The 25964-nt window shown below is 45.5% G+C and overlaps 2 protein-coding genes across 7 annotated transcripts; one reads left to right on the top strand and one right to left on the bottom strand.

Moving 5' to 3' along the window:
* Positions 1–6075: 6075 nt before the first annotated feature.
* LOC103651457 (uncharacterized) lies at positions 6076–14546 on the bottom strand. 2 transcript variants are annotated; one of them, XM_008677089.3, is made up of 8 exons: positions 13940–14545; positions 9096–12672; positions 8941–9016; positions 8737–8807; positions 8587–8652; positions 8407–8496; positions 7365–7541; positions 6076–6524 (listed from the first exon to the last, which is right to left on the bottom strand). In XM_008677089.3, the coding sequence occupies exons 1-8, from the start codon at positions 14347–14349 to the stop codon at positions 6489–6491; spliced, it is 4503 nt and encodes a 1500-aa protein (XP_008675311.1). In that variant the 5' UTR covers positions 14350–14545; the 3' UTR covers positions 6076–6488. The 2 variants fall into 2 exon arrangements, with proteins under 2 accessions (XP_008675311.1, XP_008675312.1); XM_008677090.4 differs by having other exon boundaries at positions 6184–6524; positions 8737–8804; positions 13940–14546.
* A 6047-nt stretch (positions 14547–20593) lies between these two features.
* On the top strand, positions 20594–24867 carry LOC100273258 (uncharacterized). 5 transcript variants are annotated; one of them, XM_035965733.1, is made up of 6 exons: positions 20594–20828; positions 21170–23916; positions 24087–24168; positions 24261–24334; positions 24422–24482; positions 24594–24867. In XM_035965733.1, the coding sequence occupies exon 2, from the start codon at positions 21208–21210 to the stop codon at positions 22744–22746; it is 1539 nt and encodes a 512-aa protein (XP_035821626.1). In that variant the 5' UTR covers positions 20594–20828; positions 21170–21207; the 3' UTR covers positions 22747–23916; positions 24087–24168; positions 24261–24334; positions 24422–24482; positions 24594–24867. The 5 variants fall into 5 exon arrangements, with proteins under 5 accessions (XP_035821626.1, XP_035821625.1, XP_008675308.2 ...); XM_035965732.1 differs by having other exon boundaries at positions 20617–20806; XM_008677086.4 differs by lacking the exon at positions 20594–20828 and having other exon boundaries at positions 21071–23546; positions 23632–23916; positions 24594–24704.
* Positions 24868–25964: the final 1097 nt, after the last annotated feature.

Here is a 25964-nt window from a genome sequence, read left to right as displayed (position 1 = left end):
GGTGCCATTTTTTTCTCGGCTAAATTGTTTTGTATACGACTGGTGACGGACACCCCAACGAAAGCGGCATAGATCGGTTGCGCGGCTATCATCTCTGAGGGGCTCAACCCAAGGGGTACGTCCAGTTATGATTGTGCTCGTCCAATAAGGGTCGACACATCCAGTAGTTCTACCTATACATCTACGGCTACGGGTCCTTGCCACCGGTCGCAGCCTTCCACCATTTTTGCCCAAAGCACCCCCTGAGGCTCCTCAGAGCTGGATGTGGGGTGTCCCAAAGGAATGAGAGAAGAGGACGACTGGACCTATTACAGTCGTTTCGATTCTCCGTGACCGAGGGGTTACGCTTGAAGGGGTGATTGGGAACTACCTCCACCATGGGGTAGCTCCCCTTATGGCCAGGCAGCTACCTCTGTACAAGCAGACCGCCGATGCTTTACCAGAGGGCACACAACTGAGCGCCTTGCCTCCCAGCGATGCGGAAATTGCTCGTTCGCTTAGAGAAGCCATGGAGGTCCGCAAGGGCGCAGACGGGACCACTAATCCGTATGTCTTCCCGTTCTTTGGCTACCCTCTGATACGTCCCAAGCCAGGTTTCGTTGAATTCATGAGTTTGTTCGATCCCCTTTCGACTTCGGTGTCGTGTCTCTTGACCATCCTTCATCCTTTTCCAGTCTTCTTCTCCAGTGCTATAGGACGTCCCATTCGATTGCCAAAAAGTGTGATCGAGAAGGAGGTGGCCCACCCAAGGGCGGTGCAGCGGAGGAGGGAAAAGAGAGCCAGGGTCGAGAAGAAACGTCGCAGGGTAGAGCATCGGATGCATGGGGATCGTGGCGCCGATATTAACTCAACCGACGAGGAGGAGGACGATGATGCCGCGAGCGCGAACTCGAAACCTTCGGTAATCCCTGTGGGCGACGCTCCCCTTGATGTACCGGCGGCTGATGCCATCTTGGCTAGAGATGTCAATGGGGAATTCCCCACCGAGTTATAGCATCTCAGACCTATCCCCATCATGTTTCATCCATCCCCATACCCATCATGGGTGCAAAACTCATCCCATACTCATTCCCATTCAGGTTTTGGGTCCCCAATGGGTCCCCATCCGCAATTAAGAGATAACTAGGTACTAACAACTAGCACAAACTATCCAGATTTCAGACATCACCACCTGTCAAGCACTCATCTATGAACCATGATCCATTCATCCATCCATCAGAAAAGAAATCAGTACTTCGGGACCAATAGAAGAAATGGAGTATGCTCACCTTCCTTGGTCACCATCCGAGTTCATTGGCGCTTGAAAATCCATGGCCATCACCGTCATCCTAGGCTCCTAGCAGCCGGTGGTGCTCCTTGTTGCTGGTAAAGTCGCCAGTGTGCAGTGTCAGCGCAACTTTCTAGGCGTGCGGCGGTTGGGTGGTGAAAGTCGCCTAGAGGGAGGTGAATAGGCGGAACCTGAAATTTATAAAGTTTAAGCACACTACAAGCCGGGGTTAGCATTAGAATTAAATTCGAGTCCGAAAGAGAGGGAAAACAAATCAACAAAGAAATAAAGCGGATGAACACGGTGATTTGTTTTACCGAGGTTCGGTTCTTGCAAACCTACTCCCCGTTGAGGTGGTTACAAAGACCGGGTCTCTTTCAACCCTTTCCCTCTCTCAAACGATCACTTAGACCGAGTGAGCTTCTCTTCTCAATCAAATGGGACACTTAGTCCACACAAGGACCACCACAACTTGGTGTCTCTTGCTTTGATTACAATGATCTTGGGAACAAGAATAGAGGAATAAGAAAAGCAATCCAAGCGTAAGAGCTCAAAAGAACACAAAAGTCTCTCTCTAGTCACTAATTTGTTTGGAGTGATTCCGGACTTGGGAGAGGATTTGATCTCTTTGTTTGTGTCTTGGAATGAAGTCTATAGCTCTTGTATGAGGTTTGATGGCTAAAAACTTGAATGCATTGAAGTGTGGTGGCTAGGGGGTATTTATAGCCCCAACCACCAAAATGGTCGTTGTGGAAGTCTGCTGTCGTATGGCGCACCGGACAGTCCGGTGGTGCACCGGACAGGTCTTGTTCACTGTCTGGTGCGCATCTGACGCCTGCTCTGACTTCTGCGCGCGCAGGCGCGCACAATAGCGTTTCACTGTTCCTTTGCAAACGACCGTTGGCGCTGTATAGCTGTTACTGCGCTGGCACACCGGACAGTCCGGTGCTACACCGGACAGTCCGGTGAATTATAGCGGAGTGGCTCCTCAAATTCCCGAAGCTAGCGAGTTGGAGAGAATCCACCCTGGTGCACCGAACAGTCCGGTGCGCCAGACCAGGGCAGCCTTCGGTTGTCTTTGCTCCTTTTTGTTTGAACCCTTTCTTGGACTTTCTATTGGTTTGCGTTGAACCTTTAGCACCTGTAGAACTTATAATCTAGAGCAAACTAGTTAGTCCAATTATTTGTGTTGGGCAATTCAACCACCAAAATCATTTAGGAAAAGGTGTAAGCCTATTTCCCTTTCAGGCAGCTCGGCAGGGTGTAGCGTATGGCTGATTATTTTAGGGTTTTGTTTTGTGATAGTCTGCTAGTTGTCTTGCTGTGTTGCCTTGTTGGGCTAGGACCTAGGCCTGGTGCGCTGCCGTGCTGGGCTTGGTGGTCGACTCGGCCTCAACTCATTCATACAAACAGGACAGATATACACGTATGAAATACCTATGGGTAATCGGGTTCAGATTATTGCTTTCCAAACCCATACCCGTTTACCCAATGGGTGGAGATTTTTGTCCCATATCCATACATATGGAGACAATTTTTGTCCCATAACCGTACCATAATAGAGGAATTCCCCACGGGTTAGTGGGTATCGGGTGCCCATTGACATCTCTAATCTTATAATAGGAGGGCGGCTAACATTTTCTCCGCCGTGGATGATGCTGATTTCTTGGATCTCCCTGTCCTTTCTCCTGGTCCAGCGGCTCCGGTGGTGTTAGCTCCCTCGCTCGTCGAACTTGTTTCTTGTGGGTCGTTTGGGGCGGCTAGTGGAGGTGTCCCTGCCGTGGCAGACATGTCGGAGGCCCCGAGTGTCGTATCTCTAGGGGCTCCCCTGGTCGCCCCTGTCGTAGGTGGCGGGTGTGGCACTCCATCAGGAACAGGAAGTCATGGGAGAGCGGGGCACTGCATAAGAAGCGTAGGTTTGTCACTATGCGATCGGCGGGCGGCGAGCATCGTTGGCCCATTGTTTGCCTCCCTTTTGTTGCAATTCTTGAGTCGGCTCCTTTTCCTTCTGGAAGCACTCTTCGCCTCGCGGCTCCCACGGCGTATCTGAGAAAGGTGATCTTGAAAAAGAGGAGGGTGGTGCCTGCTTTCAATGGGAGAGGCAGCACGATTATGTCGTCGGGAACCTTTTCCCCGCCACCCTCGACCGAGGTCGTCGGGTCTAGTGTTTCCGGTTCATTTTTTCATTTCCCGCAAGTAATTTGGACAAGGCGGATGAGGGTTAGCCTTTTTCGTAGCAGGCTCGGAAGCCAACTCCGTCGGCACCCATGGCGCGTTCGTATCGGTCGAATTGGCATGTTTCCAGCCTCCTTCCAGGTTGAACAAATTGGCCTAGATTGGAATCCGATCTAGTTGTTCGTTTTGACCCGGATCGAGAACAAATCCATCTCATTTTGACTCCCCATTCTCACTTCTCCACCTAGAACAAATCCAAGTGTCCCCTCACGTGGATCGATTCCTGGCCAAGAATGAATGTTCCACTCGATCCTAGGCTGGCTGGCTTCCTGGCCTTTGATCTAGGTTTGCCGAACAGACGGGTTGTCTCACTCGGCTCAGGCCTCCATTATTCTTGCCCCCGCGTCCTTTGTTGGAGGGAGTGGAGGTCCTACCCCAACGGCGGTCGTGGTACTAGAGGAACCTTCATCTGTCCCCTGTAGCGAGGGGCTTCGAGGAGAGCCATCGTGCCCTAATGACTGACTAGACGCCTAGCCTGTCTTGGACAGTCCTGTCGAGGGCGCCGACCTGCAGGCCCTCTGCTGGCAACCGGACGAGGCAGGCGACGGGATTGAGAAGTCACTGTAGGCCGATCTCCATCAATTTTCAGCAATGCGCGGAAGCTTGCGGTGAGCTATGCATAGGGGTGGATATCGAGCTGAGGGTTGGATATCGAGCTGGTTCGGCTCGATTCGACTCGACTCAAGCTGGCTCGTTAAGATAATGAGCTGGCTCGGCTCGACTCGTTATGTTAACGAGCTAAAGATCCAACTTGGTTCGACTCGTTTGCCAACTCGAGCTGGCTTGTTTAGCTCGCGAGCCAGCTCGATAATACCATGTCTATTTAGAAAAGGAGATCTATTTAGAAAAAATAATAGAGTTTGCAACTTAAGGTTCCACACTCAACAAAGAACAAGATTAACTATAGGAGAGTACAAGATTAACTATTTTGGATCGGAGATTATTGTGATTTGACTAATTACTCCAACTCGTTTGGCTCGCGAGTCAGCTCGCGAGCCAGCTCGAGCTGGCTCGTTAACGTAACGAGTTGAAATACAAGCTCAACTCGTTACAAATTATAAACGAGTCGAGTCGAGCCACTATCGAGTTGAGCCGAGCCGAGCGAGTTAACGAGCTACGAGTTTTTCGTCCAGCCCTAGCTGTGCACGGGCGATCGATGAGGGGGGCATTGGAGAGAGATATGGGGCTATGTAGGTATGGTGGAGATAGAGAGAGGGGTTGCTAGGGTTGTCTACATTAGAGAGAGTTTGAAGGAGCTAGGTAAAAATTCAACAGCTAGCCTGCAAGGTCCATTCGTCAACAGGTGGAAGGAGACAGAGGTTGTCGGAGTATCTTTGTCTATAAAAATATAATGCACTTCATTGGACATAACATCTTTGCTAGCCTACAAGATATCATGGATTCAATTTACTATGAGTTGTAATTGTAATGGCATGGTTTCAAGTAGGTGGATAATAATGGTAGCTTTCAAAACTTAAAGAACTATAATAATACAAATGCAAATATCCAAAAAATTACTGTTTTACAAACATATCAGGCATAACCGTACATATTTGTGTAACTCTGCAATCAAAACACAAAGATAGAGGTGCAAAGGACTTTTTAAAAATACTTAAAAAAACTTACACATCTCAAGGCTATTTTTAAAATAGGTCATCACACCTCAATGTTTATGTTTTGGTTGCATGATTATACTAAATATGTGCGATTGTACCTGATATGGTCGTTATCGTTTTTGCGGCAACTCAAAAAAGATGTTCTAGATCAAACAAAACTTCTTATACAATAACTATTTGTCTAAGAAACAATTTCTATGTAAAGAATATGTTTGATACAGTGGTGGGAATTCTCGCTGAGCCACCAGGTCATGGGTTCGAACCCACCTTTCCTCATATTTATGAAAGAAAACTTGCCTTGGTTTATCTTTTCCCATATCCCCATTTATTTATATTTAGGACTTGTTCGGTTATTCTTATCTCGTGTGGATTAAATGAAATTGAAAAAATATAAATTTTTTTGACTTGTTCGGGATCAAAACCCACTTAAGCCCTTATTCGCTTATTCCAATTCTATGTGGATTGAACTGTATTGGAATGGATTGAGATTAATTTTAACTTGTTATGGATTTAAACCGACTCAATACCACCTAATCCACATGGATTAACGGCGAAACAAACTAGCCTTAATCCCACCCAATACATATAGATTGAGAGCAAACGTTGGACTTGTTCGTTTCGCCGTTAATCCATGTGGATTAAATGATATTAAGTCGATTTAAATCCATAACAAGTCAAAATTCATCTCAATTCATCCCAATACACTCCAATCCACATAGAATTGGAATAACCTAACAAGGCCTTATATAGAAGATTCCAACACTAACCCCTAAAGGACATGTTTGATACAAGAGCTAATTGTTAGCTAGCAAAAATAATAGCTAAAATTAACTCTAGTACATCAAAATAGGAGAGCTAACGAATGAATTATTTTTTTTGTCAAATCTTCAACTAGTTATTACCAAGCTAACTAACCAACCGTAGTTAATTTAAGTTTCTTTTTAGCTCCAACTAGTAACATAACACATGATATTCTTTAATACAAATGGTACAAATTCTCCGTGAGCATATTGCAGCTACTAGTTCGAATAGAAGGCCCCCGCAACTGCGAGTCACTCAGCCACAGAAAGAAAATATAAATTCAACTACTTCAAGTTGATCGCCAAACGTAGGCAAACTTTGCTAGGAATGGTCAAAGTAACGCAAAAGGTGCACAACTAAAGTCTAGCAAAGGTAAACTTGGGGATGCTAGATAAGAGACAACATATGCTCTACTATTGCATTGATATGGATAAAAAATGACCAGAAGATGCCCTCTACAGCTGCATATTTTCACCAATGTAAAAAATAATCAGTATGGCAAATGCTACAGAGATACCTAGCCAATATCCTGTCCCCCGTAAACAATTGATAAAGAACCACCTATCCCACTAGCGCTCTTCAGAATTGTACTTATTCCAAGCCTCCTGCACAATCGATCACGAGTGAAAAAGTTAGCCTCCCTTTATCGCAACAAGTAACTTGATATATTCGGAAAGACAGTTATCAAATTATCAACACAAGACTTGCTTTCGCTAGTCATTAGCAACAGGCATACTTCCAAAGATTTTACGAAAGGCGTGGCCAGAGACGTACTCACAATTTAGAATGAGCAAGCATTTTAAAACGCAGTATTACTAGATCTGTTACCAGTCTCTCACGGATGCCAGGTTCGTACAGATTACTAATTCAGTATTGATTCGGTGTTATTTTTGTATTTTCTTTGATGCAGCCAGTTTTGGGACATGATACACTTTGCATGAGTAGGCTTTTTGTCAATCATAAAATGAATGTCCTTGAAAGCCTGCTGGCAAGTAAGCCTTTGTATGACATGTCTTATTATTCACACTAATTTGACTATGATAGTTGTATTGTTATATCCAAATGAACACATATCTTACACATTCAGAAATGAACATGAAGGGAATGAAACAGCAATAGGCCAGCAATGAGACCGTAATGCATATTCCCCATATATAGGTCCATCTAACAGATATCCATGTCTGGAACAGAGAATATGGATAGCTGGGTATGAATGCAGAATATGGTGCTCCATTCGAAAGGAAAAGTCGAATGCTTGCATTATAATAAGGATCTGTGAAGCACCACAGCAATGCAGAAACATCAACATAGTCCCAGTCTCCCAGAGGTGACTGAGGCTAACAGAACTTGGGAGTATAGCAGCAGCCATACCAACAAAAATATTGAAACTTAAGCAACTGTAGATAAGTAACTAATTTATAAAGCAAGATGACCAAAGAACACACCTTAAGAAGATCAAACACCTTCTCACAAATGTATTTCTGTCTGATTGTAGCACCTCTTTGCTGCACTTTATCTGGATGGACACAAAGGGTTGCCTTCCTGTATGCCTTCTTGACACCAGCAGCTGTGATAAGGTCTGTGAGGGGAACTGCCTGCCAGCCACTGTCTGAACCAAGTATCTGCCCAGAAGAAGAAAAAATGCATGATTGGACTGGTGTCTGATTCGAAGTCAAATTCAGAGAAAGGGCCTCTAGAGTTGGTAGATGGTTTAAGTAGTACTCCTCAGGTCTTAGGTTTGACTCCCTGTGGGAGCGAATTTTCAGACTGTGGTTAAAAAATCTCCTCGTCTGTCCCACGCCAAAGCACAGGTCTAAAGCTCAGCCCCGGTCGCGGTCGTTCTCACATGGGCTACGATGCCGCTGTGTATGGGTGGGGCAGGGGTTCGGGGGTTTTCTCGACCTGCGTGAGAAGGTTTTCTTCTTAACATAATACCGTGGGGGCGGTCTTACCCCCGCAGGTCGAGTCAAATGATAATGCAGAATTGAGCTAAGTGAACTCAAGAAAGAGCTCATGGAGTTATTTTCTCCAAAACTATATCAAGAGTGAACCTCCAACGAATTGGATTATGCATGCATACTGAAATAAAAAAATATGCATGCTAAGAAAATTCTCAAAACAGATAAGATGGCATAAACATAAGTAATAAATTAGTGGGAGACATGACCTAACGCATGGTGCTTGATTTTTTTTTCCTTACAAACTATTTATGTTTATGCTTGACACTCTTGAACGATATTAACATGAACAAAAAATATATATTATACACAATGTGGTAAACCTGGTGTATAGTAGCTAACCATTTCTTGCGCTGTCTGAAATGAATTTACATACGATCCATTTTTTAACTGGAGCACCCATGATTAGGAGTATTATTTATTGGCAATCTAATGATGGGCATAAGTTTCTGATAAGAACCAGTGGAAGTCCTACAGTAACCAAGATGTACATGGTTCAAATAGAAGTCATATAAGCCAAAACACGTACATATTGCAATGTGGACAGCAATGCTCGCAGATTTCCTTCTTTTCCATTTGACCATCTCTTGACTTCAGGATCAAGAAATTCAGCCAGTCTCTGTATCCAAAAGTAAAAAGTTCATGGATAACAAATGTTATTTAGAAACAGAGGAATATGTTTTTCTTTCCTGATGACCAACTATCTTACATGTTTCTCAGCATGCTCCCTCTGCACCAGCATATCCCGCATATTCTTTTCAGCAAGGGCTTTCGCCTGAAAATTGGTAATGATGAGGACTGCCACAGGCTAGGCAAACAAACAAGTAGAATGCAACATAGCAATAGCATTGAAGTATACCGCTCGCTCAGCTGTGCGTTGGTGCCTTTCCAATTTTGCTTTATGTCGTAGAGCTGACTCAACCTCGACTACTATAAATAGGGAACATGACCAGAGCAAGTCAAGTCCCATGTTTCAAATAAGATAACACTATAGAAATATTACAGAAAATTGCACAGACAAATACTTGAACTATTTTGCAGTAGGATATACTTCTAGCAATACCTTCAACACAAGAATCCATGCTTTTTCCATGCTTATTATAAGCCGTCTTCTGAGATGATGCCTCATGTTGATTGTCCTGTGTCAAGAATGCGGATTAGAACAGTGTTTATTTTGTGTATGCAACAAAAAAATGCATGCATAATGACATCAGCTACCTGATTAGGTGCCTTAAAACTATCCTTGAAAGAGGACCTGAACTTCCCAATTCGCTCCTTTGCATCTGCAGCAGCTTTTGCCTTTTCAATTGCCCTCTCCCGAGCTTCAGCAGTTGCTCTCTCAACGGCTGCACGTTCTGCTTTCATTCTAGCTTCCCTTGAAGCCTGCTCCAGAGCTGCTTGAGCGGTTGCCTTCTCTTCTTTCTCGTGGGCTTCTGCGGATGCTCTTTGACGTGCTGAGGTGATCCTTTCTAATGCTATTCTTTCAGCCTTAGCTCGAACCTCGGCGAATGCCCTTTCATGTGCTTCTCTTGTAGCTCTCTGAACAGCAAGCCTATCTTTTGCTCGCTCCATTTCCCGTTCCTTCTGTTCTTCCAACTCTCTTCTTTGTCTCTCTTTATCTTGTTCCTTCTCTTTTCCCATTTTGCATTCTTTTTCTTTCTCTTCAACAACTTTTACCTCCTTCTCGAGTTCTCCTTCAGCCTCTTTTATGTCATTCCTCACTTTAGTTCTCTGAACATTAAGATCCTCTTCTCTGGATTTTAGAATAGTTTCTGATGCAGTACCTTCTGCAGCCTTAGGTCTAATGTCACTGTCCAAGTAAAATGGTTGCTGATCCATGAACCTTATATTTGATATATTGTCTTCTCTTTTTCTTTCTTCCATTTCGATTCCAATATTTTGCCCTTCTTCTGAGACTTCACAATTTTCACTTGGAATTTTTCTACCTGCTTCTCCGCAGTCCACTTCAAGATTTCCAAGAACAGGAGTGCTTTCATCAGCCTTCTCAGCAGAAATAGACTGAGGTTTTTGAGAAAGATGTTGAATGCTACTGCATGCTTCTGAAAATGAAGCTTGCAGATTATTTGACATTGTGCTCATGTTCATGGCATAATCACTGCCATTGTCGCTGATAAGTTCATCAGCAGAATCAAACACATTACCATCTTTGTCACTACTTACATTAAATTCTGCACATACATATTTGGGCCATATGTAGTCAACGGTTTCCATGGATTTCTGCCCTTCCCTGCAGTCATGGTTTAGTACTTCTTCTGCCGCTGTCTTTTCAACATTCTCCAGCAAGGATTCTTTAGTCTCCCTTTCCTTTCCATGAGATATTGTATCACTGATTTTGTCCATTCTATTATCCAAATCTTGGGGTCCCCATGATCCTTGTGATTCTTGGCGCTGATATGGATCTTTGTCAAAACTACCACATGTTCTTACATTTGATTCCATGTCTCCTACAAATATATCATCTTCTGCTTCTTCATATTCGCTTTCATTAGCAATACCACTTCCTGAAGTAACATAACCTTCCTCTTCAGCAGATCCAGCAACCTGATCCATATCTCCCTCTTGAAAATCTTCATATGCATCACCTTTGTCCTCAAACCCGAACTTTGTCATCTTTTCATGGATGGGTGATTCTGAATTTACTTCATTTTCTCTTTCATTTTTGTTCTGTAGGCATGATTCATCAACAAAACTGGGTAACTTTTCTTCCTCAAAATTCAAATAAGATTTGGAAGACCCTTCTAATTTTGATATTTTCACTTCAATTTCCTTGTTTTCATCAGCATTAATAACATTAAAATGTTCCTGCAAAATCTGATTCCTTGCTGAAGTACAAGGCAACCCATCAATGCACGGAAGCTCAAGTTCCTCTTTATTGTTGACATTTTGGCTAGAGTTCCCTACAAATGCAGTTTCCTGAGCTGTGCTTTCAGAATGATTTTCATTACCATTGGCATGACTTCCTGATGAACAACATTCCGAAAATGAACTGGAGATTTCTGGGTCTGCATGGACCTCTGAAGGTAAATTATTCACGCATGAAGTCTCAAATTGTGCACCATTTTCGTGACCTAGAGAATTCCCCACCCCTAGACATTGTTCTAAACGGGAATCAGTTGCCTCTTGGGATGCCACCCTTTCATCACAAGGAGGAACTTCCGAAAACCTAGGTGCCTTTTCTTCAGCCTCCACGAAAGCTATAGCATCTTTTTCCTGATTTACATGCACTGTTCTCAGAACTGTTGTACTGTTACTGCCCCACAATTTTCTAAACCTTTTTGGCTCACCTGCAAAACCCCCTTCCTTTACTTTCACAGACTGGTCGAGCTTGGTGGAAGAATTTGTCATCAGATCATTATTTCCTTTGGTTGGCTCTTCATACGTCACCCTTTCATTACAAGGAGAAACTTCAGGTGACCTAGGAGTCTTTTGTTCAGTTTCCACAGAATCTATAGCATCTTTTTGCTGATTTACATGTTCTGTAACTTCTGGAGACCTAGTATTCTTTTGTTCAACCTCCAATGAACCTATACCATCTTTTCCCTGATTTACATGTTCAGTCCGCAGACATGTTCTGTTGTTACAATCCCACAATTTCCTAGACCTTTTTGACTCACCTGCAAAGCCTCCTAATTTTTCATTCTCAGACCGGTCAAGCTTGGCTAAGGAATTTGTCATCAGACCATTGTCTCTGCATTCAGCTCCATTAGTTCTGCATTTCTGATCATTGCTAACCAATTCATAAAAATCAGCATCTGATGTCCACTCTCCTAATTGTTCTAGTTCACTGTCGTTTTGCATCATCTCCTTAGGCTTCCCTGGTGATATAATCCCTTTTTTGTCATGATCACTGTGCTCAAGTGCAACACTGCCCGTGTTTTTATCCAGCAAAGCTATATCATTGCTTTGATTTTCCTCTTTTACCAATCTTCTCATATCCAGCTTTTCTTCAAATAGATGTGCTTTTTCAGGTGCATTGTATTCCTTAATTTCAGTTGATTTTGTGCTTTTGTGATGAACTGGCCGCTTACGGAATTTAGAGCTGACACCTTTTATCTCCATCAATTCTTTTGCAGCTTTTAATCTGGCTTCAGCAAATTGCATTGCTTCCTTCATAGCAGCAGCAGCAGCAACTGAGTTAGGATTGACATCAGAATCTCCATTTTCGTTGCTTCCCTTTTTATTAAGCAATTTAGATGGGGGCATCGGTGGTGGTTGTACTTTGATGGGTGCTGCTGGAAGGTTGATGTTGGATACCCTTAAGAATGGATAGTCAGGGGAAGGTGCTTCCTCGCTTGACACTGAATGTGTGCTAGACCTCTTGTTGTAGTTTTCATCCTGGCAAATATTTTCAGAGATGGGAGGGCATGTTGGGATATGTTGCTGATGATCAACCACATAAGCACTATCAGCACACTCCAGGCCGGAATCTGCAATGTTTGGTAGGTTCATCTTTTCTTTCACAACATTAGCATTTGTGCCACTGTCCATTACTGGGACATAATCCATTTCTAAATCATTTGACAAATTGCAAGAGTCAACCACATAGCTAATTGAAGGTTCTACTATGCAAGCGGTCATTTCAACAAGATCATCTGGCCTTCCCCGGGTGATCTTGTTATATGACATAGTGAACGTTTGCTCGCCATCTGGAGGAAAGGAGACTGCATGAAATTGCTCGTCATCAGAGTGCCTGCCAGAACCAGCATCTGGAACTTGTTGATAGGGTACAGATGGCTCAGTATCCAATCGGACCGATTCTTTTCTAGTTGATGATCTGTAGATATGGAAGTAATGAGCATAAATCAGAAGCAATAAAACATGGCATGTGCATTCACTCTTGTCAATGACATCAAAAGGTCAGCCCACTTTACACAGCTAAGAATTCCCTGAAAAGACACAGAAAAGAACTACAAAACAATGAATTAAAAAATATGAAAGTAGCTAAAGGGATTATGTAGTTGAACTTAGGAGGGAAGCAGGGTTTGAGTCAGTGCCCCATTGCATTACGGGAGTACACTTTTAGGTGAAATGTTAGTATGTTACTACGACATGTTTTGGGGACCTAGGATCAGAATTCATAATTAGGGCATGTACAGTGGTGTTTAATGTGGAGTCTCTTAAGGTGTTTAAGGGGGTTATTTGCAAAAAAATCTTAGAGCTGTCTCTCCGTGAAGAGACGTCTCTGGCTCGTAAATCAAGTAGCAACAGACGCCTCACTTCCCACTGTACGAATTTGTCGTCTGTTCTATCGATCTGATGCTATACAAATACATTTAATTCTGTATTTATTAATAGACTACGTTTATAGACAATCCATTGTACAATAGTCTCTTAGTTGTCTCCTGTGCTTGGAGAACCGTTTTGGTGTCTCTCCACTGTACATGCCCTTATATGTCGTCATCATGACACATATCTAGTCAACACAGAAATAAAGAGTCATGAAAACACACGATTACATAAATTTCATAAGTAAAATTCAAGATTTCACAGGCATTTCGCTAATTCTTCGATTTTAAAACAACTCGAAAGTGGAGAAGAAAAAAGACAGCACTTCAACCCGAAGGCAATATTTTTATGCGAAAAAGGATTTCCTAAAAGAACTCCATATATATACAGATATAGCCCCTTCAATCGTGAGTATTGAACGCGTGACGAAATATAGCACTTCACCAAACACAATAACCTTTATGGATTAGAAAAAAAATGCAGTACACGTAGCTTGGAAACGACATTCCACCATCCTACTCACAACAAATCAGCCGAAATAGTAAAAAGCAGAGCGGAACCAACGCGCAGATTGTTACGCAAAGGCAGCATTTCGTCGCCAAAACGGTGTGTGCGGTAAAGACGAGCAAACTCTCTACAGTGCAGAACCTAGCCCCATTAAACCCATTATCTCTAAAATCGCCAGAAAAATAAGGCCTCGCCTAAAAGCGGAGCAGAATTCTTGGCCCGAACAATGGGCCTCAGGCAACAGTGGCACAATGGCTGGGAAGAAGAAGAAAAAAAACGAAATCCTGAAACGGGAGCAGAGTTCGTACCTTGAGCTCCCACTTGGTGACGCGATCTCCTCCACCAGAGACTCTGCACCAGAAAGCATGTCCTCGTACGGCACCGCAAACTCCCCGAAGTCGAAGCGGCCGAAGATCTCGCCGTACCCGCCGGCGCCGACTCCGCTGGCAACGGCGGGCGGCAGGTCGAGGTAGGGGATGGAGCAGGAGGCCGCGACTCCGCCGAACACCTCGGCGTAGTCCGCCGGCGCAGTCCCCGCCCCCGCGGCGAACGCCGCAGGAGGCGGCGCGAACCGCGGGGGCCCGCCGAAGACGTCGCCGTAGGAGGACGCCGCCTGCGCCGCCAGCGCGGCCGCGGCGGCGTCCGACGCCTTCCGCCGGTGCCGCCGCTCCCGGTGGGGCCGGCGCGGTGGCGGCGCCGTGGCGAGGGGGTCCTCCATGGCCGGCGGCGCCGCCGTCTTCGGGGACTGACAGCAGGGGACGACGGAAGGCTAGGCAAGCGAAGCAGGGGTGAGGACGAGGAGCGGAGGGCTGTGAGAGTGAGACCCACCGCCACCGGCTTTGGCGATTCAAATAGGTTTGGTTCGATGGAGCCCGGGGGTTTGGCTTGGGGAATGAGAAGGAAGGACGACTGGTGTGGTGAATCGAGTGGTAGGTGGAGCCGCGTGCAGGTGGCGTTTTTTATTTGGGTCGACGTGGTGGGGCCAGGGGGGTCGGTCGTCCAGTCACCTCTGTCCTTCTCGCCGTCCGCGCGGTGTCAGAATCGCTTGTCCGCCGGCGACTTGCGGTCACCGAGGCGAGGGTACTCCTCCTAAACAGTAACGCTTGTGTAAATTCCCAAAACCCCAGATTATTAGCGACAAGTACATGCAAACAACAATACTAGTACATACGTATCCTACTACACTATCTTTGGACGCACACTACACAGGCCGCCGGACAACGGGTCTTTTCGGTAAGGAGAGCACCCGTGCGAGTGCGATGCCGATGCGATTCGGATGGCTCCCGTCCCGTCCTGCACGGTAATTTGCCGCAACAGACAAACCCATAACGTGTGTGTGACACGGGCACATGGTGCGCCACTGCATGCCGCGTACGTGGACCGCGCAGCAGCAGCCGGCAGTTTTTTCTTCTTCCTATGCCGCCGACCGCGGCCAATGCGAGCCCTGAAACGTGTTGTGTGTTGGTACTTGGTGGTGATAATCTTTCCCACGCGCGGGCGTCGACATGCGCGGGTTTCATAGCCGTTGGATGCAGGCACGGATTTAAAATTTTATTCGTAGATAGTACATGAGGTTCAGATATTCATAAATTTATTCATTCATAGCATAGGTATCAAATTGACGGGTATCTGCAATTTAAAAAATATATATGAAGAATATACGTCACCTACGTTATATATATATATATATATATATATATATATATATATATATATATATATATATATATATATATATATATATATATATGGTAGGTATAACGGGAGCCCTGGGCTTCCAATAGTTAAAGGAAGCCCAGGCCGACCACCCCTGCAAACTGGTTCAACCAGCGCGCCCAAACAGGCTGTCGGGTGCGCCACCTGCCCCACGTCTGTTAGCGCAAAAAAAGGAATGCATGCATGAGTCAAACACGATCCAATGCATGCGCATAAATTTAGGAAAGATATGTGCGGCGGTTTCTGTTTTTAAAATCCTTTATTTCCTCCATAAATTTAGGATCGCTGCAACAGCCATGCAGCTAGACGCGCAAGGACCATTTTATGATATATACTGAGACTAAATATGCTACAATGTGTTAATAATTATGCAATTCGATATACTGCGTAAAAATCTGTTACCAGCTGCATGCACACGAATTTATGATAAAAATAATGTGCAATGAAAGGAAATGAATTACACGCATAGAAACAAAAAATCGTATTTAATGTTTTATTTCCTTCATAAATATAAGATCCCTCCAACAGCCATGCAGTTAAAACACATTAAATCTAGTTTATGATATATACTGATACAAATTATACTACATGGTGTAGGTATTTATGCAATTCGTTACACTGCGTAAAAAATCTGGCATGTTGTTCACTGGTGGACGCACCTCCGGGTTGGAGCGTAACAACCTTAAGTTTTGAGCATAAAATCCCTCAATTATAAGCGTATATACCGAGCCAATGTGAGAGGTTGATAGCTCTAGTAGGTTGTTATTACGATCCTATTTTTATGGCAGATCCGAAAAACATGGCAGCCGCATGCATGCGGTTATACAGATCCTAAAATTATGGCAAAATGCATGCATGAGTCAATCACGTTCCCTTGCATGCGTGTAAATTTAGGAAAGATATGTGTGGCGGTTTCTATTTTAAATGCTTTATTTCCTCCATAAATTTAGGATCGCTGAAACAGACATGCAACTAAAACTCGTAATGACCATTTTATGCTATATACTGATACTAAATATGCTACACTGTGTAGATAATTATGCAATTCGGTATACTGCGTAAAAATCTGCTACAGGCTGCATGCACACGAATTTATGATGGAAAGAATATGCAATGAAAGGAAATGAATTGCATGCATAGAAACAAAAAATCACATTTAATGTTTTATTTCCTTCATAAATATAGGATCCCTCCAACAGCCATGCAACTAAACACATTAGAACTAGTTTATGATGTATACTGAAACAAATTATACTACACGGTGTAGGTATTTATGCAATTCCTTACACTGCGTAAAAAATCTGGCATGTTGTTCACTGGTGGACGCATCTCCGGGTGGAGCGTAAAAACCTTAAGTTTTGAGCATAAAATCCCTCAATTATAAGCGTAAATACCGAGTCAATTAGATGTTGATAGCTTTAGTAGGTTGTTATTACGATCCTATTTTTATGACAGATCCGAAAAACATGGTAGCCGCATGCATGCGGTTTCTATTTTTATACAGATCCAAAAATTATGGCAAAATCGTGGAAGTTTCCATTGCATGCGCGCAAATTAAGAACAGCATAAATCAAGGAATTTCCTTTCAAATCTTGGGAGTTTCCATTGCATGCAGTAAACTGATATACGAACTCTGTGTTAAAGCATAAAAACATACAGTTTTTAGCGTAAATAATACATGTGGTAGGCATAAAACACAATAAACGAAAAGAAAAATGCGCTGGATCAGAGGATGTCACGCGCGATCATCGCTGCGCGCATCTCGCCCCTTCCGTGACGTCGCTCGCTCGAACATCGCGCCTCATGCGTCGCCGTCGCTACTCGCACGTCGACGGGCGTCGCTTGCTCGCCGGCCTTGGAAGTGCCGCCTCCTCGGGGCTTCGGGGACGCCGCCGCTTGCCTGCACAAGGGCCTCGCTGCGGATCGAGAAACCTCCGCCACCGCGCGTCGAGGTAATGGAGTTGCGGCCACCGGCCTGGGAATCGCCGCCACCGCACAAGGGCGCCGCCGCCGCTCGCCCTCTAGATCGGGGGCCGCCACCGCCGGCCTGAAACCGCCGCCACCGCATAAGGGCGCTGCCGCCGCCGCTCGCCCTCTGGATCGGGGGCCGCCACCGTCGGCCTGGCAACCGTCTCTAATGAATCGAGATGGGGCGTAAAAACTGATCCCTAGCACTACGGATTTTCTTTTATAGACGTCTGGACCTGGTCCGGCTCGACCGGATTGCACTGTCTGGCCTGGGCTTCCAATAACTAAAGGAAGCCCAGGGCTGCTAATATACAATCTATATATATATATATATATATATATATATATATATATATATATATATATATATATATATATATATATATATATATATATATATATATATATATATATATATATATATATATATCACGTCAGTTGGTTCAGTTAACATATAGTAAATTGTAGCACATGCATGCATCACACGTCGAGCTATAAAAGTAATATGTTTTTTATAGAATGGCTCAGTAAAATAATTGTGTGAGCTGTTACTGGCTTGTTGTTTTAGTTCTTGTGCAAGTTATTTTGTTTTTTATTTATACGAGCGTGAATGACCGAATTATTCTCCTATTAGTGATGTGCTGTGGCTTCGTGGCCTAGTAAACTATGCATAAGTGTGGAGCATTCACATGTTGTTTAACCATGAGCTTATTATTGTAGACCACTGTGACTGTATTATTTGATCTCTCTTAATATATCCGTCGAGACAAGTCTCCAGCCAGCCAGCTCAATTATCATATCATTATTTTTTTTATTTTTATTTTTGCGTCGCGAGTCGCGATCGTCTGAGGGCAGAAAGCTAAACAGATGTCGTGTGGGTGATCTCACATCTCAGTGGGTGTGTATACGTATATGTTTTCCCATTTTGGACACAAATGATTATCGGTCTTCGACATCACCACCAATATATAAAAGGCCCATCAGTCCTGCTCTTCCAACGCAACTTGTTTCTTTTACCAAAGCAACAAGTCATATGTAACGTAACGGGTAAATAATGGTCCAACTCCTCCTCACTGTCAGAACAGAACTAACGTGTTTGGTGTGCTGCTGGTACAGATGCAGTATGCAACCCACACGCCACAGCTGTTTTTTTTTTTTTTTGCATGTGGCACTCCAATCCGTCACAATCATCACCAAATAATAGTACCACCAAAAAAAAACCTGGATGCGGTGCTCCCCAGACACCAAAACCACATTGCTGGGCGAACCACCCGCTGGGCAGGTAGTCAGGTGTGTGCAACGCTCGTCGTGTTGCCGTGCCGGCCGCCGTTCATGTACTGCACTCGCCACTCAAGCAGGTAGGTTTCTCCTGGGGCCAAATCGAAAGCCTGTTTCTCCCGGTGTACAAGCTGCTGTGCTGTGCTGCTGCGAGATGTTCGCTCGCATCGCATCACCGATCCAATGCTTCCTCTCGTGTTCCTTCGTTTGTTTGCTCTGCATCCACAGCGCTTTTGCGTTGGATACTTTGGATCCACCGAAAGGCCGAGATCCCAACAGGCGGCCCACTACTCCTTGTCGTGATGCGCTACAAAACTAGTAGTGCTCTCCAAATGACACGGGTGGATAGTGAGGGGTCAGGACCAAGATGCGGCGCTGGCTTCACGGATATTCTTCTGCCGGTGGACACGTACGCACGCACGCACGCATGTAATGGAACGCCTGGTTTTTTGTTAGGTGAAGCCGTGAAGGTAAACACTTCATTTTCTTTTATTAGTGCAAACTTTCACACTCACATTCCAGCTTTCAATTTTTTAACTAACTCATAAACCTTGTAACCGTAGCAACGTGTCGCTTCCTTTTTTTCATCCGATTAACCTCGTCATGATAGTTAATCTAGCAACAAGAAAGGCGCATATGAAAACTTAAATCCAATTAGGCGGTTAGGGTCTCACAGACAATGGATTACAAATATATATACAACATGCTAGTCAGTTATCCGTATATTGCTTCGGGTTTCTTTATATATCACACGCATAGACTTTGTTTTGATAAAACATAAAATATATATTTGTGTTGGTTCGATGAGTGTGGATTGGTGGAGCCAACAATCAACATTCGAACCTCCACTTATGCACACTTTTACCTTATTTTTTTTTCATATGACACGCAATGCGTCGCATAAAAATTATTCGATAAAATATTAATGCACAACCAATTATATAAAAAGCATACCTCACATATATTATCACCCTCAACATCTCACAAATTTTTACCAATAACCAAAACGTTGATGAGGTGACACTTGAAAATAATGTTTATTGCAAACCCATTGGCATTTCTTCTGGTATCATATATATGTTGATGTGTTTTATACAAACTTGACTAAACGTTGAGATTGTTTTTACTCAAGTACCACTTTATGTTCAAACGAATCGAGTGGCAGGTTTCTCATGATCAAGCCTATCCGCTAAAGCCTTGTTTGAATAATGATATGTCTCTTTAATTAATCCATACGTGTTAGTGTGATTTGATAGAGCATATGCACATTAAACAAACTGAGGCTTTCCACTAAAGTTATGTTGCTATAGTATTTTTTAAGAATTATTTTTAAATTTGATGGTGTTCATTACTTAGCAGTAGGACGAGTGTGCATGTCTCAGCGTCATTGTCTATGTTAGGTTTAGAAAAAAGAGGGACAAAGGACATATGGACTATGGATCTTATATTGGTGTTATTAAGAAAGGACAAGGTGGTAGTGGGTTAGTTAGGTTGTGCTAGTTTATTTATTACTATGTCTGTTCTCGAATATTTATCGTCGACTGATTCATTTTCAACTAAAACGCGACACGTGATAGATAAAAAATAACAAAGGGGTACCTACATCATTCTAAATTATAGGTTAGTTTGTATTTTCAATGAATTATTTTGTTGTTGTTATCTATATATAGGAGGTGTTTGAATGCACTAGAGCTAATAGTTAGTTGGCTATAAAATTGCTTGTGGAATTAGCTAACTAACTGTTAGCTAATTTGCTAAAAGTAGCTAATAACTAAACTGTTTAGATGTTTTGAGCTAATTTTATCAGCTAACTATTAGATCTAGTGCATTCAAACACACAATAGCATATATCTAAATTTATATAAGCTAGTGATATAGAAAATATAAAGTGTCCTAAAATTTAGAATATATGAATTGATAAATAAACAAAATCGACGTTTGAGCTTCCAAATCCTTTCGAATGGGCTCTATTTATATCGACCGATAATAGATCAACATCTGGCCCCAATCATAGGGCCATTAAGCTCATGACCCACTCCAATCCCAACCCACATTGATTTGTTTCAGCTCAGTCCAATCCGGTCCGATCCTAGAAGTCACACCGTTCTAATCCCACTCGGTCCTTTTTGAATCCACGGGCTCTCAAGCAAGCACTCGAGGGCTCTCACAAGCGAGGACGAAAAAGATTGGAATTCTCTACCTGCAGCCTGCAGGTGTGCTCAACTTCTCGATCTGGTACTAATTCACTACAGCGTACTGTGTTTACCCAAGATCGATTAAATCATCATGGGGGTGTTTGGTTTAAGGAATCACTACATCCAAATTGAGGTGGTGCATCATAGGTTCATTCCTCAAATTTGGTGGGATGACCTCATTCCTCATATTAGTACTAACTAACTAACTATGAGGAATGAGGTGGTGATGGATCAACTCATTCCATTCCACAAACCAAATAAAAATAGTGAGGAGTGAGAAGATGATGAACTAGCTCATTCCTCAAACCAAACACCCTACATATATCTTCTCTCGTTCCTGGATGTCATCGACACTGATTCCTCTTTGTTTTGTTGGAGCAGCAGTACGTACGCGCAGCGCAGGCCCAGCTGATTGCGCCATGGAAGATCATCATCATCATACAGCAACGATTGCGCACACGTGGTTGGCGGCGATGGCGATCGCCGTGCTCCCTATCCTCTCCGTCCTGATTCTGGCTGCCACCAAGCAGATGGGAAGAACCGTCTTCGCCCCTCCCAAGCGCCGAGAGCCGCCGGTGGCGGAGGGCGCTCCTCTCCTCGGCGTCCTGCCTGCCATCCTCACCAGGAGCTTGCAAGGCGTGATCTGCGACCAGTACTTGAAGCTCGGCAGCGTGTTCACGCTGAGCTCCTTGGGAGTGAAGGTGACGTTCCTGGTGGGCCCCGAGGTGTCCGCCCACTTCTTCCATGCCGCCGAGTCGGAGATCAGCATCGGCGACGTCTACAAGGTCACCGTCCCCATCTTTGGCAAAGGGGTCGGCTATGACGTCGACAACGACACGCGCAACGAGCAGCACAGGTTCTTCGCCGACACTTTGAGGCCGGCCAAGCTCAGGAGCCATGCCCGTCTCATGGTCCGCGAGGTGGAGGAGTACTTCGCCAGGTGGGGGCAGTCCGGCACGGTCGATCTGAAGCAACAGGTTGAGGACGTTCTCTTGCTGATTGCGAGCCGGTGCCTGCTGGGGAAGGAGGTTCGGGATCACATGCACGACGAGGTGTCCTCGCTCCTCCGCGAGCTTATCGGCGGCCTGCACCTAGTGAGCCTTTTCTTCCCGTACCTGCCGACCCCGGCTCACCGCCGCCGCGACCGAGCGCGCGCCAGGCTCGAGGAGATATTCTCCGGGATCGCCAGGCTGCGCAAGAGCTCATGCTCATCCGGCCGCGGCGCCGGGGACGACGGCGACCGCGACCACGACATGCTGCAGGGCCTGCTAGACTCCAGGTACAGAGACGGGCGCGGCACGACCGAGGCGGAGGTCACCGGCCTGCTCGTGGCGCTGCTCTTCGCCGGCCATCACACCAGCGCAACGGTCACGACCTGGACCGCGGCGCGCCTGCTCCGCCACACAGAGTGGCTGCACGCAGCCACTGAGGAGCAGAGGCTGCTGCAGAGGAACGATCAGAACGACGCTGCAGCCATCGACTACGACGTCCTGCTCCGGATGGACGTCCTCCACCGCAGCGTCAAGGAGGCGCTGCGGCTGCACCCGGTGACCCCAATGATCCTCCGCCGCGCGCGCAGGCCGTTCACCGTGCGCACTCAGGACGGCTCCGAGTACGAGGTCCCCGAGGGGCGCATGCTGGCGAGCCCGCTGGTGGTGAATAATCTGCTCCAGGGCATCTACAGGGACCCTGATGTGTTCGACCCGGATCGCTTCGCCGCCTGGAGGGAGGAGGACAGGGTCGGCGGCGACCTCGCCTACACCTCCTTCGGCGCCGGGAAGCATGCCTGCATGGGCGAGGGCTACGCCTACCTGCAGATCAAAGTGATACTGAGCCATCTCCTCAGGAACTTCGAGCTCCGGCTGCTTTCTCCCTTCCCGGAGACGGAGAACATGATCTCCATGAGGCCCAAAGGTGAAGTCATGGTGAGCTACAGGAGACGCTCTCTGCTGCAGTAGTGCACTTGCTTGACAAGTCAATAATAAGCGATGCAGTGAACGGACTTTTATTTGTTGAGCCGCAAATTAGTCAGGGAATTGCATGGTTTGCAAAAATAACACTACTATATCCTAAAAGTCACGAGTTGGAAAATATAAAAGAGAGTCTTCAATAGTTTGGTTAAGCAACTCTTCTCGATTTTTTTAGCGCGGCTTAAGAAAAATGCCCTAGCCGGTTAGGCCTTATTTAGAAGCAAGATACCGGAGGGGATTTTAGGATAATCTATCTGAGATCGTGGCCACCTTCGAAGGGTGTAAGGAGAGGGAATTAGAAAAACGATTTTGACGACTGTCATTCATATAACGAAGAATTCAGCACACAGACAACGAACTTGCAGTAGATAATGAACCCAAAAAAAAAAAAAAAACTGGACGAGAAAACACAAAGCTGACGAAATGGAGTCGGCTGTGAAGGAAACCTTGGTGCCATTTGTTTTCCGTTTGAGGTACGAGATCTTGCTAGCTTCTTCCTCTCCGTGTGCACGGAACGGAAGTGAGCAGAGGAAGCAACCTCTGCAACGGAGGAAACCACATTCGAGCAGCCACCTGAACCTGGCTGTAATCTATCACCCGAGATTCCTTTCTTCCCTCGAAATGGCAACGGCAGGAACCGATCCTTGCCCGCCGTCTAGGAGAGAAAAACTCGCATCATAAGAGGCGGATCCCCCCATCGCAAGCTTCAGCGGCGGATCGGAGAACTCAATCGAGCTAGGATCGCAGCAGCACCGAAGCATTTGCCGATCATCAGTTCTTCCATCCAGGTACGTACGTGAAGTTCGTTCGACTCATAATTAGTTTCCCCTTGCCAATGTATGTATGTATGTATCTAGCGAAACTCCAGTGCAGACCAACCAAATTAAACACAGCATGCAAGGGATCACGAAGGCGCTGCGGCTCCACGGGAGGCAGCTGAGGCACGCGGTCCTGCAGCACATGAACATGAACAAGGGGATCTTCTCCTGGGCCACCCTGATCTCGCGCATACAGAGCGAGTCGCCAGCCGTGATCATACCGCACATGGGGCTCGAGAACATCACCGTCAACGAGATTCTCAGGGCCAAGGGGGAGGCCGAGGCCGGAGCGGTCTACTGGTGCAGCACCGCCCATCTGGTGCACGAAGCGGTGCAGCACGTAAAGCGCCGTTCCATTCGCTTTGCTTCTCTTCTTCTTCTTCTTCTTCTTCTTCTTCTTCTTCTTCTTCTTCTTCTTCTTCTTCTTCTTCTTCTTCTTCTTCTTCTTCTTCTTCTTCTTCCCCCACTACCACTACCACGGTATTGATGGCGGTGTGGCTGACACTGTAGATGGCGGCACACAACGTTGGAGCTCTCGTGGTTCTCAAGTCGGGGGACATGAACCAGCTCGCAGGAATTGTGACCGAGAGAGGTAGGCTAGCTAGCTAAGGCCAGCAGCCGTTACAAAAGACAGTTCGTTCCTCTACCAAATAAAATGCTCAGACTGGATATACTCTGCTGCAGATTTTGCCAGAAAGATCCTCTTGCCAGGGCGACCTTCACAGCAAACAAGGGTAGAGGATATCATGACAGAAGAGGTGAATAAGACGTAGACCCTATGCAAGAAATCAGGCTAACTGAACAACCCATCTCGTAGTCCTCACCGTTTTCCCTTATCGTTGCAGGACAAGGTGATCACGGTGTCCGGTCGTACCAATATTCTGCGTGCAATGGAGGTTATGACAGGTAATGGACCGTTTCTGCAGCTCGTGGATTTAAATAAATGTGTCGTTTCTGAAGGCTACATGAAACCTCACAGCTTCGTATGTTGTTCTCTCTTTTTTCTTCTATTAACAGACAAGCGTATCAGGCATGTTCCTGTTTTCGACGACAAGGTAGTTGGAATGATATCCATCGGTGATGTTGTTAGAACAATCGTGGACCAGCAGCACCAAGAAGTAAAACAGCTCAAGAAGTATATCAGAGGAGACTATTATTAGAACACTTTTTAATTATTATTTTTTACATTCGGTGTATAAACGTAATTTGGATGTAATCGTTTATAGATATTTAACTACAATGTATATTTTTCTCTGCGAAAACATGGTTGATATGTGCCCTTCTGTGTCAAGTTATGACGAGTGATTATCGTAAGATGATCGGCTTTGGTTGAGTTTGGAGACTAGCAATTGCGTGAGCGTGCGGGCAATTTGGTTGCGTTGGTGTGTATATGTATATATAGAGCATAGAAACGATCGATGCCCATAGGGAAGATCAGGTAGAAACTTGTCATGTTGACGGACAATTGTGAGGTTTGGACCAAGATGGCAGATGTTAGGATTTATGGGCTTGGCCCAATTAAGTTATTCAAATAAATCCCAGAAAAATCTCAAAAGCCCATATAAGTGGATGGCAAAGGGATAGGTGGAACCAATAGCACCATATTGCTAGCTCTTGTGGAGTAGAGCTAACTTAAATATGGAAGCCACACTCACTCACCAAGTCATGGATGAGAGGAGAGAGTGTGGAGAGCCACACGCGCGCGCGCGCTCGCTCGCCTCGCCTGGCCTGGCCGCGGGCGCACGACATGCGCGTGAATGGTCCGCCGAAATCCGGCCCCTCGCCTTGCGGGGGCGCGGCGGGGCGGGGCGGGGCGGGGCGGGGCGCGGGCGCGGGCGCGGGCGCACGACATGCGCGTGAATGGTCCGCCGAAATCCGGCCCCTCGCCTTGCGGGGGCGCGGCTACCTTTTGCCGTTTGATTTTTTGGTTTCTTGGCTGTTACGCTTATCCTAACCGATTCCTACAAAATCTCAACTGATTGCGAGATTTTCGTGGGCGGATAAGCACGGGGGTCGCGGACTCGACCCTATAAAAGGAGCCCGGCAGCCAGCCTCCATATCATCCCAGATCCCAGTTCGCTTTCGCCTCTCTTCATAGCTGAGCCGCCTTTTAGTTCCCTTCGTCCCGACCGCAGAGGTGCATCTGCGATCAGGAGAGCAGGTCTCCGGAACCCTTCGTCTTCTAGATCCTGCACCGGGAGAGGGCGAATAAGGTTTTTGGGAAGCGTCTTCACGCGACTGCTCGTGATCTGCTGACCTCGTCAACCCATCTGATCCTGGCGCGCGCCAACAATCAGTAAGTCTAATCAGTACGCATCATCTGATTTGGCTTTTATTTCAGTTCTTCTGATTTGGTCATGATTTATATTCGGAATTTAATTTGGAATT

Source organism: Zea mays, chromosome 3 (assembly GCF_902167145.1).
Source record: "Zea mays cultivar B73 chromosome 3, Zm-B73-REFERENCE-NAM-5.0, whole genome shotgun sequence".
Classification (NCBI taxonomy): domain Eukaryota; kingdom Viridiplantae; phylum Streptophyta; class Magnoliopsida; order Poales; family Poaceae; genus Zea; species Zea mays.
This window is presented reverse-complemented; position numbering and strand designations above follow the sequence as displayed.